This window comes from Jaculus jaculus, chromosome 14 (genome assembly GCF_020740685.1).
Source record: "Jaculus jaculus isolate mJacJac1 chromosome 14, mJacJac1.mat.Y.cur, whole genome shotgun sequence".
Classification (NCBI taxonomy): Eukaryota; Metazoa; Chordata; class Mammalia; order Rodentia; family Dipodidae; genus Jaculus; species Jaculus jaculus.
In genome coordinates this window covers 21,048,539-21,069,028 of record NC_059115.1, presented here as the reverse complement: position 1 = coordinate 21,069,028, position 20,490 = coordinate 21,048,539, and the positions used below count along the sequence as shown (strand labels likewise).

General features: G+C 47.6%; 1 protein-coding gene and 1 pseudogene across 1 annotated transcript; one reads left to right on the top strand and one right to left on the bottom strand.

Annotated features, from left to right (window-relative positions):
* Nucleotides 1–2,721: 2,721 nt before the first annotated feature.
* Nucleotides 2,722–3,999, bottom strand: LOC105945035 (annotated as a pseudogene).
* Nucleotides 4,000–8,117: 4,118 nt separating this feature from the next.
* On the top strand, nt 8,118–17,960 carry Rcn3 (reticulocalbin 3). The gene is made up of 7 exons (XM_004672240.2): nt 8,118–8,172; nt 8,564–8,811; nt 11,086–11,288; nt 13,320–13,492; nt 15,200–15,260; nt 16,858–17,057; nt 17,493–17,960. The coding sequence occupies exons 2-7, from the start codon at nt 8,570–8,572 to the stop codon at nt 17,598–17,600; spliced, it is 987 nt and encodes a 328-aa protein (XP_004672297.1). The 5' UTR covers nt 8,118–8,172; nt 8,564–8,569; the 3' UTR covers nt 17,601–17,960.
* Nucleotides 17,961–20,490: the final 2,530 nt, after the last annotated feature.

Below are 20,490 nucleotides of genomic sequence, written 5' to 3'. Positions count from 1 at the left end.
ACTGGCTTCATGTGTATTTTTAAAAATTATTTTTATTTATTTATTTGAATGTGACAAAAACATAAGAAAAAGAAAGAAAAAAGAAAATGACAGAGAGAGGAAGAGGCAGAGAGAGACAGAGAGAGAATGGGCATGCCAGGGCCTCCAGCCACTGCAAATGAACTCCAGACACGTGCGCCCCCTTGTGCATCTGGCTAACGTGGGTCCTGGGGAATCGAGCCTCAAACCAGGGTCCTTAGGCTTCACAGGAAGTGCTTAACTGCTAAGCCATCTCTTCAGCCCTCATGTGTATTTTTTAAATAGTTGTTTTACATTTTATTTTTATTTATTTGTTTATTTAAGAGCAAGAGAGGCGCGCGCGCACACACACACACACACACACACACACACACATATATATATATATATGGAGGAGGGGGAGAGAGAGAGAGAGATAGAGGGAGGGAGGGAGAGAGACAGAGAGAGAGAGAATGAGAACAAGCCAGGCGTGGTGTTTCACGCCTTTAATCCCAGCACTTGGGAGGCAGAGGTAGGAGGATCACCAAGAGTTCAAGGCCACCCTGAGACTACATAGTGAATTCCAGGTCAGCCTGGGTTACAGTGAAACCCTACCTTGAAAAAAAAAAAAGAGAGAGAGAGAAAGAATAGATGGGCACACCAGGGCCTCCAGCCACTGCAAATGAACTCCAGATGCATGTGCTACTTTGTGTATCTGGCTTAAGTGTGTCCTGGGGGATCAAACCTGGGTCTTTTGGCTTTGCAGTCACATGCCTTAACTGCTAAATCTTCTCTCCAGCCCCCACTTATGTATTGATTTTAAGGTGTGAGCCACCATACCTGGATTTTTCTTTTCTTTTGCATGTATTTATTTGAGAGAGAGAGAGAATGGACATGCCAGGGCCTTTAGCCACTCAAACTCCACACATGTGCCACCATGTACATCTGGCTTACGTGAGTACTGGAGAATCAAACCTGGGTCCTTAGGCTTCACAGGCAAGCACCTTAACTGATAAGTCATCTCCCAGTCCACCCCTTAATTCCAGCACTCAGGAGGCAGAGGAAGGAGGGTTACTAGGCGTTCAAGACCACTTGAGACTACATAGTGAATTCTAGGTCAGTTTAGACTAGAGTGAGACCCTACCTCAAAAAAAAAAAAAAAATTACTTATGGGCCTGGCTTGGTGGCGCACACCTTTAATCCCAGTATTCGGGATGCAGAGGTAGAAGGATCACCATGAGTTCAAGGCCACCCTGAGACTACATAGTGAATTCCAAGTCAGCCTGAGCTAGAGTGAGACTTTAACTCAAAAAAAAAAAAAAAAAAAAGAAAATAATAATAAAAATAAAATTAAAAATTATGGAAATAAGCTAGGTGTGGTGGTGCATGCCTTTAATCCCAGCACTCGGGAGGCAGAGGTAGGAGGATCACCATGAGTTCAAGGCCACCCTGAGACTCCACAGTGAATTCCAGGTCAGCCTGGGCTAGAGTGAGACCCTACCTTGACAAAAAAAAAAAAAAAAAATACGGGATGGAAAGATGGCTCAGCGGTTAAGGCACTTTACTAGTTCGATTCCCCAGTAGCCGTGTAAATCAAATGCACAGAGTGGCACATGAATGTTGATTTCATTTGCGGTGGCTAAAGTGGCTCTTAAATAAATACATAAGTAAATAAGTAAAATGTTGAAGAAATTATTATTAAAAGCCAGGCATGGTATGCACACCTTTAATACCAGTACTCAGGAAGCAGAGGTAGGAGGATCACTGTGTGTTTGACGCCATCCTGAGACTACATAACAAATTCCAGGTCAGCCTGGGCTAGAGTGAGAACCTACCTCGAAAAATCAAAGCAAAAATTTTATTAAAAATTAAATTTTAAGGTAGCTCAGGGTGGTGGAGCATGCCTTTAATCTCAGCTCTTGGAAGACAGAGATAGGAGTATGGCTGTGAGTTTCAAGCCATCTGAGACAACACACTGAATTCCAGGTAAGCCTGAGCTAGAGCAAGACCCCACCTTGAAAAACCAAAAGAATAAATTAATTAATTCAAAAAATAAATAAATCAGGACTGGAGAGATGGCTTAGCGGCTAAGCGCATGCCTGTGAAGCCTAAGGACGCCAGTTCGAGACTCCATTCCCCACGACCCACATAAGCCAGATGCACAAGGTGGGGCATGCTTCTGGAGCTCGTTTGCAGATGCGCCCGTTTTCTCTCTCTCTCTCTCTCTCTCTCTGCCTGTTTCTCTTTCTGTCTGTCGCTCTCAAATAAATAAATAAAAATAAAGCCGGGGTCCCCTCTAGGGATAGGCGGGGCGGGGCCCAGAGGAAGGGAAGCTGCCCAAACGCCCGGATTGCGAACCGCCGCCTCTTCACCCAGTCCCGCTCCAACCCCGCCCTCCCCGGCCCCTCCCCGCGCTCGGTTTCCCCCACTTCCCCACCCCTCCCCACCCCCACTCTCCTCCCCCCTTCCCTATCCCCCACCCCCACCCCACCCCCACCCCCCACATACTCCCGCCTCCTCCGACCCAGCGGTGATTTACAGCAACGGAGCGCGGTGAAGCCCAATCTTCCTCCTTCCTCGCCGCGGCGCGCGTGCGGGCGCGGGGTTGCGCGCGGCCCCTCCGCTCCCACCCGACGTGCATGCTGCGGCAGAAGCCGAATTCAACATCCTCCTGGCCACCGACTCCTACAAGGTCACTCTCTATAAACAGTACCCACCCAACACAAGCAGAGTTTATTCCTACCTTGCCGTGAAAAGAAGACAGAAAACTCCAAAGTAAAGCAGTGACCAAACAGAAAATCCAAGAGGCCAAAGAGGTGTACAAAGAACATTTCCAGGATGATGCCTTCAATGGAAAGGGATGGAAGTACATTCTTGAGAAATACGATGGTCATCTTCCAATAGAAGTAAAGGTTGTTCCTGAAGGTTCTGTTATTCTCAGGGGAAATGTTCTCTTCACAGTGGAAAACACCGATCGATCCAGAGTGCTACTGGCTTACGAATTGGATAGAGACTATTTTGTTCAGTCCTGGTATCCAATCTCAGTGGCCACAAATTCTAGAGAGCAGAAGAAAATATTGGCCAAATACTTGTCAGAAACTTCCGGAAACCTAGATGGTCTGGAATACAAGTTACATGAGTTTGGCTACAGAGGCGTCTCTTCCCAAGAGATTGCTAGCACAAGGGCTTCTGCTCATTTGGTTAACTTCAAAGGAACAGATACAGTAGCAGGTATTGCTTTAATTAAGAAATATTATGGAACAAAAGACCCTGTTCCAGGCTATTGTATCCCAGCGGTAGAGCGCTGTACCATAACAGCATGGGGGAAGGACCATGAACAAGATGCGGGAGGCATAGAGGGCTGACCCTGCAGACTTGATCTGGCTCCAGATGCCATCAGTGAGATGCACGTAGATATGACCTTGCCCAGCCAGGGCTGAGAACACATCCTGCTCCAAGCGGATGGTCCCTGCCCCGGGCCAAGAGCCTGGAGAGTCCTCCAGCTGCCCATCCTGCTGATGACGCTGGAAGACATCTCGAAGAGGCTTCAGGGCTTCTGGGGAGAAGAGATACATGCCACAGTTGATGATGTCACTAATAAACGTGCTGGGTTTCTCCACATAGTGTAGGACCTCATGTGTCTGTGGATTCTCAACGATGCAGCCATAGTTGAGGGATTGTGTCCTGTTTGCTGTAGTGCCAAGGAGTAAGAATGGGTGGCGCTGGCGTCTGTGGGCATCCAACATAGCATTCAAGGGGAAGTCAGAGCAGACATCAGCATTGAGCACGAAGAATTCCTCAGGTGCACCAGCCAGGATCTGGTCCCGAAAATGGTAGAGACCACCCCCTGTGCCCAGGGGGCGCAAATTCCTGCAGGTACCTGACTGGAAGGTTAAATTCCTGCTGGGCAGCTTCTAGGAACTGGGTAAGGGCTTCATCAGGCTGGTAGAAGCCAATGAGCAGAATTTCTTGCATCCTAGGGACCTGGGCACAGGCTTCTATATGGGTTGGTTATCTTTACATAGGACACCAGCAGGAAATTTTGTTACACTTGAGGAAGGAAAAGGAGACCTTGAGGAATGTGGTCATGGTCTTCTCCATACTGTTTTTAAGAATGGGAAGGTGATTCCAAGGCTCAGGGTCAAATGCAGAAGAGGTGGTGGAAAGAATGTAAGAGACAAAGGAAGGGTAGGACTCCTTACAACGTGCTCCCTCCAGACACAAAGTGGCCTGGATATCCATGACCTCACAGTGCCTGACACTACCTGCTTGAGACCATCATAAGAGGAGGAAAAGATCATGACATCAAAATTAAAAGAGAGACTGATTGAGATGGGGAGGGGTTGTGATGGAGAATGGAGTTTCAAAGGGGAAATGGGGGGGGGAGAGGGTATTACCATGGGGTATTTTTTATAATTATGGAAGTTGTTAATAAAAATTTGGAAGAAAAAAAAAAGCTAAAAAAAAAGAAAAGAATGGGAAGGTGACAAAAAGCTATTTATTTGGGGACTGGGGAAATGGCTTAGTGGTTATGATATTTGCCTGCGAAGCCTAAGGACCGGGGTTGGATTCCCCAGGACCCACATAAGCCAGATGCACAACGGGGCACATGTGTCTGGAGTTCATATGCAGTGGCTAGAGGCCCTGGTGTGCCCATTTAATCTCTTTCTCATAAATAAATAAATAAATAAAATATTTTAAAATGAAAAAATTAAAAAGCTATTAATTTGATGAAGTCAGAAAAAATGCACATCTGAGTACTGAACTGGAAGCAGCACCTCGTTAGGCTCTGATTCAGGTCTGATCACTGTGCGTGCAGTGTGTGGGTACATGCATGCACGTACGCACGTGTACACCTGTGCGTATGTAATACATGTTTACTGTACAGATGTGTGAGATTTCTTTGTGTTTTATGATACATTACAGCCAAATTATTTGTTGGTTTGTGGACATACTACCCTCTTAATTTTTTTTTTTTCCCTAGTGTTTAGGTGATCTCAAATTAGGAAACACTTATAACCATGTAAAAGATTAATGCTAAAAGAAGCTTTTTAGGGCCCTTTGCCAATAGATAGTAACTCAATCTGATATTGGTCTTTTCAGAAATAACAGAACCAAAGCCGGGCGTGGTGGTGCACGCCTTTAATCCCAGCACTCGGGAGGCAGAGGTAGGAGGATTGCCATGAGTTCAAGGCCACCCTGAGATGACAGAGTTAATTCCAGGTCAGCTTGGACCAGAGTGAGACCCTACCTCGGAAAAAAAAAAAAGAAATAACAGAACCAAAAAACTTTTATATATAACTAAAGATAACATAAAACAGATTTGCATAAAATTATCATAATTGTTTTATGTTTATATTTAACTTGTATTTTTGTACAAACAAGATTGTGTAAGATATAAAGTTTCAGTGACTTAACAGTCTTCAGTTTTTCATGATTTTTATGAGCACAGACTTTCAAGAAAATACTTGAAAAATAAACTACATTGCCTTTTGTCTTCTTTTTTTTTTCTCAATTTTTATTAACATTTTCCATGATTATAAAAAATATCCCATGGTAATACACTCCCTCCCCCCCACTTTCCCCTTTGATATTCCATTCTCCATCATATCCACTCCCCATCTCAATCGGTCTCTCCTTTATTTTGATGTCATGATCTTTCCTTCTATTATGATGGTCTTGTGTAGGTAGTGTCAGGCACTGTGAGGTCATGGATATCCAGGCCATTTTATGTCTGGAGGGAGCACGTTGTAAGCAGTCCTACCCTTCCTTTGGCTCTTACATTCTTTCTGCCACCTCTTCCGCATTAGACCCGCCTTTTGTCTTCGAATCAGAAAAAAAAAAAAAAAAAAAGGATGGCCTTAACAAAGTTGTTTGTGTTATTGTACAATTTGAAAATTATGTCAGGACATACCCTATAGAATTACTAACCTCACTGCCCCTTGTAGAATATGTATTAATTATCCTACTTTAAAGAAAATAATAGATCTTAGTGGAATGTCTAGGCACTGTACAGTTACATACCTTGGTTATCATACCAGTGAAATGCCAAATTTGAAAAGCCTGTATTGCAATTTTATATGTCAGAATATTGCCTGTGATTGTAATATGCACCTCAAGATTTTTTGTTTGTTTGTTTTTGTTTTTTGAGGTAGGGTCTCACTCTGGCCCAGGTTGACCTGGAATTCACTATGGAGTCTCAGGGTGGCCTCAAACTCACACCGATCCTCCTACCTCTGCCTCCCAAGTGCTGGGATTTAAAAGCGTGCATCACCAGGCCCGGCCACCTCAAGATTTTAAGGAGATAATGTTTTAAGAAAGAATTTCTGCTTCCACTATAGGATATATACATAAATGTATAATATTTTTTAAAAAGTGGAAGTAGTGTATTTTAAAGTAACTACACTTGTGAATCTATTTTTTTTAATTAATTTATTTATTTATTTGAGAGCGACAGACACAGAGAGAAAGACAGATAGAGGGAGAGAGAGGGAATGGGCACGCCAGGGCTTCCAGCCTCTGCAAACAAACTCCAGACGCGTGCGCCCCCTTGTGCATCTGGCTAACGTGGGACCTGGGGAACCGAGCCTCGAACCAGGGTCCTTAGGCTTCACAGGCAAGCGCTTAACCGCTAAGCCATCTCTCCAGCCCTTGTGAATCTATTTTTCATATTCTATAGTTGGTATGATTTAAATGAATTGCTGGCGTGTGGGTAGTGTACTTATTTTAAAATTTTTGACTCTGCTATATTTTCATTAAGTTTTTAGAAAATTAAATTGGACATAAAACTGTAAAAAAATAAATAAATAAAGCTATATGGTGACACATGCCTTTAATCCCAGTACTCGGGAGGCAGAGGTAGGAGAATTGCTGTGAGTTTGAGACCACCTTGAGACTACATAGAGAATTCCAGGTCACCTGGGCTAGAGTGAGATCCTGCCTTTAAAAACCAAAAATAAATAAATAAACAAATAAATATAATAAATTTATTTTAGGAAATGGAGAGATGGCATTTGCCTGCAAAGCGTAAGGACCCTGGTCCGATTCCCCAGTACCCATGTAAGCCAGATGCACAAGATAAACTCTGGTCTGGAGTTTGTTTGCGGTGGCAGGAGACCCTGGTGTGCTCATTCTCTCTCTCACTCTCAAATAAATTAAAAAAAATTCAAGGGCTGGAAGATGGCTTAGCGGTTAAGCGCTTGCCTGTGAAGCCTAAGGACCCCGGTTCGAGGCTCGATTCCCCAGGTCCCACGTTAGCCAGATGCACAAGGGGGCGCACGCATCTGGAGTTCGTTTGCAGAGGCTGGAGGCCCTGGCGCGCCCATTCTCTCTCTCTCCCTCCATCTGTCTTTCTCTCTATGTCTGTCGCTCTCAAATAAATAAATTTTAAAAAATGAACAAAAAAAATTAAAAAAAAAATTCAAACACTGCATTTTATTTATTTACTTATGAGACAGAGAGTGGGAAGGAGAGAAAGAAATAGAAGTATGGTCACACCAGGGCTGCAAATGAACTCCAGATGCATGTGCCATTTTGTGGGTCTGGCTTTATGTGGGTATTGGGGAATCGAATCTGGGCTGTCAGACTTGTAAGCAAGGGCCCTTAACTGTTGTGTAATTTTCATTCATACCTTTCACATACATTTACACATACACCGTGCTGTGCTGCGCGTTTTAAGGAATTCAGCTCCTGGATCTTTTTTCTTTTGAGAGAGGGTCTCCCTCCAGCCCAGGCTGATCTAGAAGTCATTCTTATAGCTCAGGCTGGCCTCAAACTCACAGGGAACCTACCTCAGTTTTCCCAGGGCTGAGATTAACGGCGTGCGCCACCGTACCCAAACTACTCCTACAGAAAGGCAGAAAAACGCCTCTCTGATGAGCCTTTGGAGCTAGAGCTACCAGAGGAGGCCGTGCCCCACTGCTCCCCGGGAGTTGTAGTTTTTACTAGATCGCGTCTCCCGCCGCGCCTTCTCAGGCCGCCCGGCTCTCCTTTGTGGACGTGGCGGGGAAGCCAGGGGCACGCCCAGCACCCGCTGGCCCCGCCTCCGGGACCTTCCTGCACGTTCATTGGTCATAAGGCGGGGCTTTGCGCCTCCGGAGGCGGAGCTTAGCTGGCGCGCGGCCAAGTTGGGCATCTTTGGGAGACCGCTGAGCGCAACGTGGGGAGCGAATTCAGGTCAGATAACGGGGTAAACAGGTGGAGGGGCTAAGCAGAGATGGAGGCTTTGGGATGAGGGTCAGTATAAAGGTTTGGATCTACACCCGGGAGCCTGCATGATGTCCCTGGCCACTACTACGTCCTTCACTTTGCGTGTAACGTGTGCCACGTCTCCAAGAATACCCCCCTTTTCTTCTCTGCGACCCCTGCTGGGGTTCATTATTACCCCCACAGCTGGTTTTACCTCCAAGCATCCTGTTCTGTTTGTCCTCATTGCCAATCATTTTTCAGCCCAAAACTTTTTGCAGTCTGTCCCCATTTCTATCCTTCCCACGTTAGCTCCCCCACCCCGCCCCTGTGCCGTTTCTCCTTTCTTCCCTGTGACCCCATGGTCCTCACCGCCCCCCAGGGACCGATGATGTGGCGAGTGTCACTTCCGATACTTCTGTTGCTGCTGAGGCGCGGGGCCCAGGGGAAGCCATCCCCTGACGCTGGCCCTCATGGCCAGGGAAGGGTGCACAAGGGGACCCCTCTGAGCGAGGCCCCCCACGATGACGCCCACGGGAACTTCCAGTACGACCACGAGGCGTTTCTGGGACAGGATGTGGCCAAGGAATTCGACCAGCTCAGCCCGGAGGAAAGCCAAGCCCGCCTGGGGTAGGATGGAGTGAGGGGAAGCGGAGGGGTGGGAAAGAAAGGAAGTCTTTTGAGAGTCCCGGAGGCAGCGTGGACCAGACAAGATTTGGGGGAAAGTTAAAGCAGAAGTTAAGATATAATGACCCTGGACCCCCAAGCCACCCTTTGCATTTTTGTGGCAGACATCTCCCCTCTTTGACCCGCAGTGTACTGCTGTGGAAGGGATCACCAGTTCATGGCAGGAGCTGATAGGGACATTGACATTTGGTGAGAAAGAAGGCAGGGCAAGGAATTTAGGGGAACCTTGAGTTCAGTATGAACTGCCATGCATGGGGTTCATTTACTCCCACATTTTTTTCGAGGTAGGACCTAGTGCAGGCTGATCTGGCACTCGCTCTGTAGTCCCAGGCTAGCCTCGAACTCATGGGTATCCTCTTCCCTTTGTCTCCCAAATGCTGAGATTAAAGGCGTGCGCCACAACGCTCCGATTCATTCTCTCTCTGTTTGTTTTCTTTTTTCGAGGTATGGTCGCGATGTAGCCCAGACTGACGTGGAATTCACTATGCAGTCTCAGGCTGGCCTCGAACTCACATCAATTCTCCTACCTCTGCCTCCCAAATCCTGGGACTAGAGACGTGCGCCACCATGCCCAGCCCACTCCCCCATTCTTTATGGAACACCCACTATGCGTCAGGCCACTATGGGTGAGACCATTGCAGACCCTGCTCCGGGGAAGTTTTTTTTTTTTTTTTTTTTTTTTTTTTTAACATTTTGGTTTTTCCAGAGGGGGTCTTGCTGTAGCCCAGGCCGACCTGGAATTCACTATGTAGTCGCAGGGTGGCCTTGCCCGGCACCGGTGAAGTTTACATTGTAGTAAGTGAAGCCTGGAGTTGTGGCGCACGCCTTTAATCCTAGCACTAGAAAGGCAGAGGTAGGAGGATCGAGGCCACCCTGCGACTACATAGTGAATTCCAGGTCAGCCTGAGCTAGAACGAGACCCTACCTCGTAAAACCAAAAAAAACCCAAACACTGTAGTAAGTGAAACAATGAGTTCAAATACAAATAAAACTCATCAAATAGAGATAAATGCATTAGAGAAAAATAGCAAGGGAGCCAGGCAATGTTGAGAGAGGTTACAGGGAGGGCAGCAGAGAGCTGGAGAGGAGGGGCCTATAATTAACCGGCCCATTTAGGAAAGGGGCCAAGGGGGGACGGGGTATAAAGGAGGCGGTGTCCGGGAGAGGGTGTGGCCTAAGACGCAGAAGGGTGGGGCTTCAGAGTTACTAGGGACAGTGGTCTCGCTAGAAAGCAGTTACAACCAACCCCAACTTCATCCAGCAAGAGCTGGGGCCTGTGGGAGGGGGTTAGGGGCGAAGCCAGAGTGGGGGTGCAGCTATGGCTAGTGTCAATCCTTTAGGCGCGCCTCTTGGGGCAGGACCTTGAGGTGGGCAGGGCGTGTGTCTTTAAGGTTTGTGGATTGCATTTTTCAGTTCTGTATAGGGGGTGTGTTGCAGTGAGGCGTGTCGATTCATAAAGGGGTGGAGCCGGAGTGGATGGAGCTCCGGCACCGGTGGGGCGGATCCTTGATATATAGGCTCCATATGCCTGTCTAGTCCTTCATTTTTTAAAGTAGAAAAATTGTTTTCAAATGTTTTATTTATTTATTTACTTGCAAGCAGAGAGACAGAGAGAAGAGATACACAGGTGTATAGCCTCTGCAAACAAACTCCAGATGCATGCGCCACTTTGTGAATCTGGTTCTACATGGGTACTGGGGAATTGAACCCAGCTTGTTAGGCTTTGCAGGCAAGCGCCTTAACCACTGGACTATCTTCCCAGCCCTGTCTAATCCTTTGAATGGGGACTTGGCTTTGCATGGTAGGTGAGGTAGGTGAGCAGGACCAAAAGATTGTCTAGCACCCTTGTCAAGCACTGAGGGTGAGGACCCCTCAGTTTGCTTAATAAGACAAAGTCTCATGTAGCCTAGGCTGGCCTCGACCTCCTAATCTTTCAGCCCCAACCTCCCAAGTGCTGGGATGGCAGAGTGCACCACCTGGCTCTCTGCAAATCTTGCACCTTCTTTTCCAACCATATATGGGGTGTGTGTACCAATGGGGGCGTGGCAGTGCGGGCATGGGTGGGCGGGACTCCAAGAATGACATACACCTCTCAGTTCTGCAAATTTCTGGTGACACTTTTTCCATCTAAGCGGGTTCTCAGGTGGGGGCGTGGTCTCTGGGCGAGGCCACTGTGGACCGGTCCGAAACTGACGTGTGCCCCGCCCCTGTTCGCAGGCGGATCGTGGACCGCATGGACCGCGCGGGAGATGGAGACGGCTGGGTGTCGCTGGCTGAGCTCCGCTCATGGATCGCGCACACGCAGCAGCGGCACATCCGCGACTCTGTGAGCGCGGCGTGGGACACGTATGACACGGACCGGGACGGGCGCGTGGGTTGGGAGGAGCTGCGCAATGCCACCTATGGCCATTACGCGCCTGGTGCGTGGTACTGACTCCCTGTCCCCACTGCCCTCCCCACACCAGGACCCTTAGCTTTTGTTTTTTGTTTATTAGAGAGGGAGAATGGGTGCAGCAGGGTCTCCAGCTTCTGCAAAGGAACTCCAGACGCATGGGCCACCATGTACATCTGGCTTACATGGGTTCTGGAGAACCAAACCTGGGTCTTTAGGCTTCGCAGGCAAGCACCTTAACCTCTAAGCCATCTCTCAAGCCCCTTTTAAAAAAGATATTTATTTGACAGAGAGAGAGAGAAAGGGAGACAATGGGTACCCAGGGCTTCCAGCCACTACAGACAGACTCAAGACGCGTGCGCCCCCTTGTGCATTTGGCTAACGTGGGTCCTGGGGTATGGAACCTGGGTCCTTTGGCTTTACAGGCAAGCGCCTTAACCACGAAGCCATCCCTTCAGCCCTATTTTATTTTATTCTTTGGTTTTCCGAGGAAGGGTCTCACTCTGGCTCAGGCTAAACTGGAATTAACTATGTAGTCTGAGGGTGGCCTCAAGCTCACGGCAATCCTCCTACCTCTGCGTTCCAAGTGCTGGGATTAAAGGCGTGCACCACCACAACCTGCTCTATTTTATTTTTTAATATTAAAATTTATTTATTTGGAAGCAGATATACAGAAAATGCTGCAAAAGAACTCCAGATCAGCATTCGGGAAGCAGAGGTAGGCGAATTGCCGTGAGTTCAAGGCCACCCTGAGACTACATAATGAATTCCAGGTCAGCCTGGGCTAGAGGGAGACCCGACCTCAAAACAAAAACAAACAAACAAAAAAAACCTCCAGATGCCTGCATCATGTGCATCTGGCTTTACCTGGATACTGGGAAACCAAATCCAGGTTGTTAGACTTTGTGGGCAAATGCCTTAACAGCTGAGCTATCTCTTCAGCTATATTTTTAATTTTTAAAATCTATTTGAGGGCTGGAGAGATGGCTTAGTGGTTAAGCGCTTGCCTGTGAAGCCTAAGGACCCCGGTTCGAGGCTCGGTTCCCCAGGTCCCACGTTAGCCAGATGCACAAGGGGGCACACGCGTCTGGAGTTCGTTTGCAGAGGCTGGAAGCCCTGGCGTGCCCATTCTCTCTCTCTCCCTCTATCTGTCTTTCTCTCTGTGTCTATCGCTCTCAAATAAATAAATAAATAAAAATTTTTAAAAATCTATTTGACAGAGAAAGAGGGAGACAGAGAGGTAGAGAGAGAATGGGTTCACCAGGACCTCTAGCCATTGCAAACAAACTCCAGAGGTGTGTGTCCCCTTGTGCATCTGGCTAACGTGGGTCCTGGGGAATCGAACTTGGGTCCTTTGGCTTTGCAGGCAAACGCCTTAACTGCTAAACCATTTCTCTAGCCCCTCAGCTCTGTTTTTCGTTTTTGTTTTGCTTTTGAGGCAGGGTCTAATCCTCACTAGTTCAGGTTGGCCTCCAGCTCAAGACAATCCTCCTGCCTCAGTGTCCAGAATAACTGAAATGCTCCAGCATGCCTAGCATGGTTCCAGCTTGTTTTATTGTCTGTTTTGCAAGGTAGGGTCTGTAGCCCAGGCTGACCTGGAATTCCCTTTGTAGTCTCAAGGTGGCATCAAACTCTCGATGATTCTCCTACCTCTGCACAAATGGTGCGTGCCACCCTGCACAATCCCAACTTGTACTTTGATATTTTTTTCTTTTTTTTTTCTTTTTTGAGACTCAGGATCTCACTCTAGCCCAGGCTGGCTTCAAACTCATGGTGATCTTCCTACTGTGTGTCTGTTCTCCCCGCCCCTCCCCCCAGGTAGGCTCTTACTCTATCCTAGGCTGACCTGCAATTGACTGGGTGGCCTTGAATTCACTTCAATCCTCCTACCTCTGCTTCCCATGTGCTGGGATTAAAGACATGTGCCACCATGCCTGGTTTGGCATGTGTGCATTATAAGACTGCTTCTTGCCATGTGACTGAGACCTTTTATGGGTTCCTAGGCTGCCCAGAGTTAACTCTACAAATGCCCATGTCATTCACACCCGCCCTTCCTCAGGGGAAGAATTCCATGATGTGGAAGATGCTGAGACATACAAGAAGATGCTAGCTCGGGATGAGCGGCGATTCCAGGTGGCTGACCAGGACGGGGACTCAATGGCCACTAGGGAGGAGCTGACAGCCTTCCTGCATCCTGAGGAGTTCCCTCACATGCGGGACATCGTAATTGCAGTGAGTGAGGATGGGGAACCCTTCTTCCCACACCTGTGCATCTTCCACAGAGAAGCAGGTCACTATCATGTCCTATATCCACCCCAACATGCCCAGTACTTTTTCACCATGTGCACATTTAGAATCCAGTCTAGCAGCCTGTCCCCAGAGAAGCACACCCCAACAATAGCCTCAGACAAACTCCAATCCTGGGTGAACCCCAGAAGAAATAATTGATTTTTTTTTATTTCTTTCTTTGGTTGAGGCCAGCCTGAACTGGAATTTACTATGTAGTCTCAGGCTGGCCTTGAAATCACAGTGATTCCCCCTACTTCTGCCTACCAAGTGTTGGGATGAAAAGTGTGTAACACCATGCCTGGCACAATTGACTTTTAAATGCAGATTAATGCCTCCTGAAACACTGGATGGAACACACCTAATGTAAAAGAATTATCTTGTTGCTCATGTTGAAATTCCAATGTAATTAGTGTACTGTATTTGATCTTTCCAGTCCACCATGTTGGAGCTTGATTTTGCCTGAAGTCACTGTGTGGTGTCAGATGTGTGCGCCATCTTTTTTGTTTTATTTTGTGGCAGGTTCTCACTCCAGCCCAGGCTGATCTGGAACTCATTTTGTAGTTCTAGACTGATCTCACACTCACAGCCATCCTCCTACCTAAGCCTCCGGAGTGAGTGCTGAAATTAAAGGTGTGTTCCAAGCTGGGCATTTCCATTGTTTTTTGTTTGTTTGTTTTGTTTTGCAAGGTCAGGTCTCGCTCTAGCCCAGGCTGACCTGGAATTCACTATGTAGTCTCAGGGTAGCCTCAAACTCTCTGCAATCCTCCCACTTCTGCCTCCCGAGTGCTGGGACTAAAGGTGTGTGCCACCACACCCAGCCTGCAAAAAGTATTTTTATTTATTTATGAGAGTGAAACAGAGAGAGGTGCCAGGGGCTCTTGCTTGTGCTTAATAAACTCCAGACACATGTGCCACTTTGTGCATTTGGCTTTACGTGGGCACTGGAGAACTGAATCCAGGCCAGCAGGCTTTGCAAATAAGTACCTTTAACCACTGACCTATCTCCCCAGCCCTCTTTTGGTGTCTTGAGGCAGGGTCTTTCAACAGCCCAGATTGGTCAGGAACAATGTGGCTCAAGTTGACACTCCTCAGTGCTGGAATTCAAGGGGTGAGCTGCCCCTGGCTGAAGTGTTTTTTATTGGTGTTTTGTGGTGCAGAGGAAGAAACCCCAGGGCCTTGTGCTACTAGATTGGCACTAGTGAATCATGCCCCTCCCCTCACTGTGAATTCTCAGCAGTGGTTCAACCACTGATCCATGCCCCTCAGCCCTTGCCTGCACTTTTTCACCATCTATATATGTATATATACATACATACATACTTTCTGTGTGTGTGTGTGTATATATATATTTTTGTTGTTCTTTTGAGGTAGGGTCTTGCTCTAGTCCAGGCTGACCTAGAATTCACTATGTAGTCTCAGGCTGCCTCAAACTCATGGCAATCCTCCTACCACTGCCTCCTGAGTGCTGGGATTAAAGGTGTGCGCCACCACACCCGGCTTATATATGTATTGTTTCTTACCTGCTTCTTTGCTCCCCCACAGCCATCCCTGGGCTGAATTCCTCTAGGGAACCTTCTCTCCTGACCCCAGTGCCCAGTCCCCAAGAGCAAGATGCACTAACCATCCACCTCAATGCCTTTCTTTCCCCAGGAGACCCTGGAGGACCTGGACAAGAACAAAGACGGCTATGTCCAAGTGGAGGAGTATATTGGTGAGTGGGCCCCACCTCCACCTGCAATGCTATTCTCTCTCTGCCCCTCTAAGAGAACAGTGGCCTTCTGACCTGCAGGGGGCGCTGCTGAAGCTCATGCATAGCCCATTGTTTATTAAGCACTCACTGTATGCAAGACACAGAAAGCACTTAGCAGGCTGGAGAGACTGTTCAATGGTTAAGGTGCTTGCCAGTAAAGCCTACTGGCCAAAGTTGTATTCCCCAGTACCAATGTAAAGTCAGATATACAAAATGGCATATGCTTCTGAAGTTCACTTGCAGGTGCTACAGGCCCTGACACACCCATTCTCTCTCTGCTAGGCATGGTTGTGAATGTCTTCCTTTAATCCCAGCACTCAGGAGTGTCCCATTAAGTTTGAGGTCAACCTGAATTCCAGGTCATCCTGGGCTAGAATGAAACTTTACCTCAAAAAAAAAAAAAAAAATGGGGGGGCTGGAGAGATGGCTTAGCAGTTAAGGTACTTGCCTACAAACCCATGTTTGATTCTCCAGATCCCACATAAGCCAGACACAAAGGTAAGACAAGTATAAGATTGCATGTGCTCTTCCTCTCGGTCCCATTTTGAACTCGAGTTGGAAGAGGTGAGTCCGGTCTCAAAATGGTGGGCCATGATCCAAAAGAACCAGAGCAGTTGAGGAAGCTTTTTATTGGTGGTCTGAGTTTTGAAACTACAGATGACAGTTTGAGAGAGCATTTTGAGAAATGGGGCACACTCACAGATTGTGTGGTCATGAGAGACCCCCAAACAAAGCGTTCCAGAGACTTTGGCTTTGTGACTTACCCATGTGTTGAAGAGGTGGATGCGGCAATGTGTGCTCGGCCACACAAGGTTGATGGGCGTGTAGTGGAACCAAAGAGAACTGTTTCTAGAGAGGATTCTGTAAAACCTGGTGCCCATTTGACAGTGAAGAAAATTTTTGTTGGTGGTATTAAAGATACAGAAGAGTATAATCTGAAAGACTACTTTGAAAAGTATGGCAAAATTGAAACCATAGAAGTGATGAAAGACAGGCAGAGTGGAAAAAAGAGAGGATTTACTCTTTTGGTTTTTCAAGGTAGGGTCTCACTCTGGTCCAGGCTGACCTGGAATTAACTATGTAGTCTCAGGGTAGCCTTGAACTCATAGCAACCCCCTGCCTCTGCCTCCCCAGTGCTGAGATTAAAGGTGTATGCCACCATGCCCAGCTTTTGTTTATTTTTTTTAATTTTATTTGAGAGAGAGACAGAATAGGCGTGCCAGGGCCTCTAGACACTGCAAACAAACTCCGACGCATGTGCCCCCCTTGTTCATCTGGCTAACGTGGGTCCTGAGGAATCGAGCCTCGAATCAGATTCCTTAGGCTTCACAGGCAAGCGCTTAACTGCTAAGCCATCTCTCCAGCCCCTACCTTTTTTTTTTTTTTAATGTGTTTTATCTCTCGAACAAAACTGATGGGATTTGTAGGCAGATGCAAAGGGAGGAACACCAAAGGACATTAAGAGCGTAAGGGGACTATACCAGGGAACGAAGAGGGGTAAGCAGGCTGGAGGTCCCAAGTCCTCAGAACTGCCCTGACATCCTCTGTCCCCATCCAGCGGATCTCTACACGGAGGAACCTGGGGAGGAGGAGCCAGCCTGGGTGCAGACTGAGCGGCAGCAATTCCAAGAGTTCCGGGACCTGAACAAGGATGGGCGGCTGGACAGCAGTGAAGTTGGCCACTGGGTGCTGCCCCAGACCCAGGACCAGCCCCTGGTGGAGGCCAACCACCTGCTGCATGAGAGCGATACCAACAAGGTGCCCAGGGTGACAAGGGTGCTCTGGAGGATTCTGGGATGGAGTGAAAACAGGACAGCTGGGAGTGGTGGTGCATGCCTTTACAGAGGTAGGAGGATTGCTGTGAGTTCAAGGCCACCCTGAGACTACAGAATAAATTTCAGGTCAGCCGGGCTAGAGTGAGACTCTGCCACAAAAAAAAAAAAAAAAAAAAAACAGGAAGGAAGGACAGAGAAGCTGGAATTGACCCAAACAGAGGCAGGACAGAGATGCAGAGGGAGGGACAGAGACCCAAAAAGGGGATAACAGTGACTCAAAACGGGCACAGAGACCCAGAAAGAGAGACAGATGGGGAGAGAGAGACCCAAGGAAAGGACAGAGTCCCAAAGACAGGGAGACTGTGGCCAGCAGGAAGAGAGTGAAACACTAAGATTCCCCCTGACCTCTTGACCCCAGGATGGCCGTCTGAGCAAAGCTGAGATCCTGGACAACTGGAACATGTTCGTGGGGAGCCAGGCTACCAACTACGGGGAGGACCTGACACGGCACCACGATGAGCTCTAATCCCTGTGGTCACTCCAACTTGTAACCCTGTAACCCCATGGGCTACGTACAGACTGTCCTGCCTGGCCACCTCCTCTCTGCAGAGTGCAGACTCAGCCCCAGTTCCTGGCCCCTGGACGCTCTGGAACCCTCATGTCAATTCAATTTCTCTTCTTGAGCCCCCCAACACACATCGGCCCAGCACTCTGAGAGACCTGAAAGATTGTAGACACCCATTCCTATTGGCACCATTCCCCTACACAGACCCAGCCCCCAATCTGAGCCTCAGCCTCCTGGATTGACCAGCCCTTGGCCCTCCTGGCCCAATGTTGCCTGGCACCTCCAGCTGCCAGGGAGGCAATAAAAGCCATTGCTGGGCCAGATGGTGTGCATGTCTCTGAGATGGCAAGGGCCACTGAGGTGAGGAGGAACATGCCTGGGGCCAGGCGCTGAGGCCTGCAGGATGGAACAGGGCACTGGAGATGGGTGTTTGTGACTTTGAGGGTCTTTCTAGAAACCAAAGATAAAACCATCATGGGCTCGGGATGTGGCTCAGTGGATAGAGTGCTCTCCTAGCATGCATGAAGCCTCGGGTTCCATCCTCAGCACCACAAAAGCCAGGTGTGTTGGCACATGCCCGGAAACCCAGCACTTGGGAGGTGGAGGCAGTTGAGATCAGGAGTTCAAGACCATCCTTAGCTACATAAAGAGTTGTAAGACCACTTGAGCTATGTGATACCGTGTCTAAAATAATTTTTCTGATTTTCTTTTTTTTTGGTTCTTCAAGGTAGGGTCTCACTCTGGTCCAGGCTGACCTGGAATTAACTATGTATTCTCAGGATGGCCTCCAACTCACAGCAATCTTCCTACCTTTGCCTCCCGAGTGCTAGGATTAAAGGCGAGTGCCACCGCGCGTGGCCTAAAATAATTTTGTTTATGGTTTTCAAGACAGGGTTTCACTCTAGCCTAGGCCAACCTGGAATTCACTATGTAGTCTCAGGGTGTCCTCAAACTCACAGCGATCTTCCTATCTCTGCCACCGAAATGCTGGGATTGAAGGCGTGCGCCACCATGCCCAGCTTCAAAAAAAATTACATTTCTTCAGGGTAAGGTCTTGTAGCCCAGGCTGACCTGAAGTTCACTATGTAATCTCAGGGTAGCCTCAAATTTACAGTGATCCTCTTACCTCTGCCTCCCAAGTACTGGGATTAAAGGTGTGTGCCATCACACCTGGCCAAAAAACTTTTTTAGAACAATAAGGCTGAGGAGATATCTCAGCCAATAGCTGTTCTGGTGGTGGTTCCAGCAGCTCCTTGTCCCATCCTAACAGCTCCACTGGAGAAACTCTTCCAACCACTTTCCAGTGACTTTATGTACCTTCTCTATTTTATCCAAAGTTTATCTCTGGGCAAGGCATGCTGGTACATGTCTTTAATCCCAGCACTCAGGAGGCAGAGGTAGTAAGACTGTTGTGAGTTCGAGGCCAATCTCTTAGACTGATCATTGTATTTTTATTTTTATTTTCTAAAATATTTAGTCTCTTAGTAAATTCCAGGTCGGCTACAGCGAGACTCTACCTCAAACAAACCAACCCAAAGTCCGTATCGGCTTTTGGTAGGAGTAACAGTGCTGGAATTTCAAACCTAATGTGTCTGACACCAAACTTTAAATCACTGTGGTTTTCTGCCCCCTCGTGGCTACGGCTGGAAAACTGGTCTACACAAGCAAATGAAATTTGTAAATCTATGGGCAAGGCTGGCAAGATCAAATTAAAATAATATACATGACGCCGGCTGTGGTGACTCACGCCTTTAATCCCAGCACTAGGGAGGCAGAGGGAGGAGGATCACTGTGATTTTGAGCCCAGCCTGGGACTAAATAGTGAATTCCAGGCCAGTTTGAGCTAGAGTGAGACCCTACCTTGAAAAACAAATTTAAAAAAAAAAGAGAGAGAGAGAACAGGTTACTTGTAATGGAAAAGCTATTATGATCCTGACATAGTGGTATGTACCGGTAATCCCAGCCCTCTGGAGGTAGAGGTAGGAGTGGTTAAGGTACTTTATGAAAATGTGCCAGCCACTTATTTCCTCCCTGTAGGAGCTATTTGCTTCTTCCCAAAACCTTTTGGTCATTTTAATTTTATGTCTTGATTTTTTTTTTTAATTTAAGAGAGCGCCGGGTGTGGTGGTGCACGCCTTTAATCCCAGCATCGGGGAGGCAGAGGTAGGAGGATTGCTGTGAGTTCAAGAATTCCAGGTCAGCCTGGGCTAGAGTGAGACCCTACCTCGGAAAAAAAAAAAAAAAAAAAAAAATTAAGAGAGGGAAGGAATGAATGGTCACTCCAGGGCCTCCAGCCACACAAACTCCAGAAATATGAGCCACCTTAAGCATCTGGCTTACGTGGGTCCTGCAGAATCAAACCTGGGTCCTTTGGCTTTGCAAGCAAGCGCCTTAACTGCTAAGCCATCTCTCCAGCACCGATCATTTTATTTTCAGTATTACTTTAAATTTTATTTATTCATTTGCAAGTAGAGAGAAAGAGAATAAGTATGGGTATGCCAGGGCCTCTAGCCACTATAAATGAACTCCAGACTACAGAGTGAGTTCCAGGTCAGCCTAGGACTACAAAGTGAGACCCTACTTTGATTTTTTTTTTTTTTTTTTTTTTGAGGTAGGGTCTCGCTTTAGCCCAGGCTTTGAGCTAGGACAGAACTCAGTAATAGAACACTTATTTAGAATGGGCAAGGTGCCAGAATCACAGCAAAATAAATGCCTCTCAAAAGGTGAAAGGAGGGCTGGGATGGCTTAGTGGTTAAGCGCTTTGCCTGTGAAACCTGAGGACCTAGGTTCGAGGCTTGGTTCCCCAGGACCCACGTTAGCCAGATGTACAAGGGGACACACGCGTCTGGAG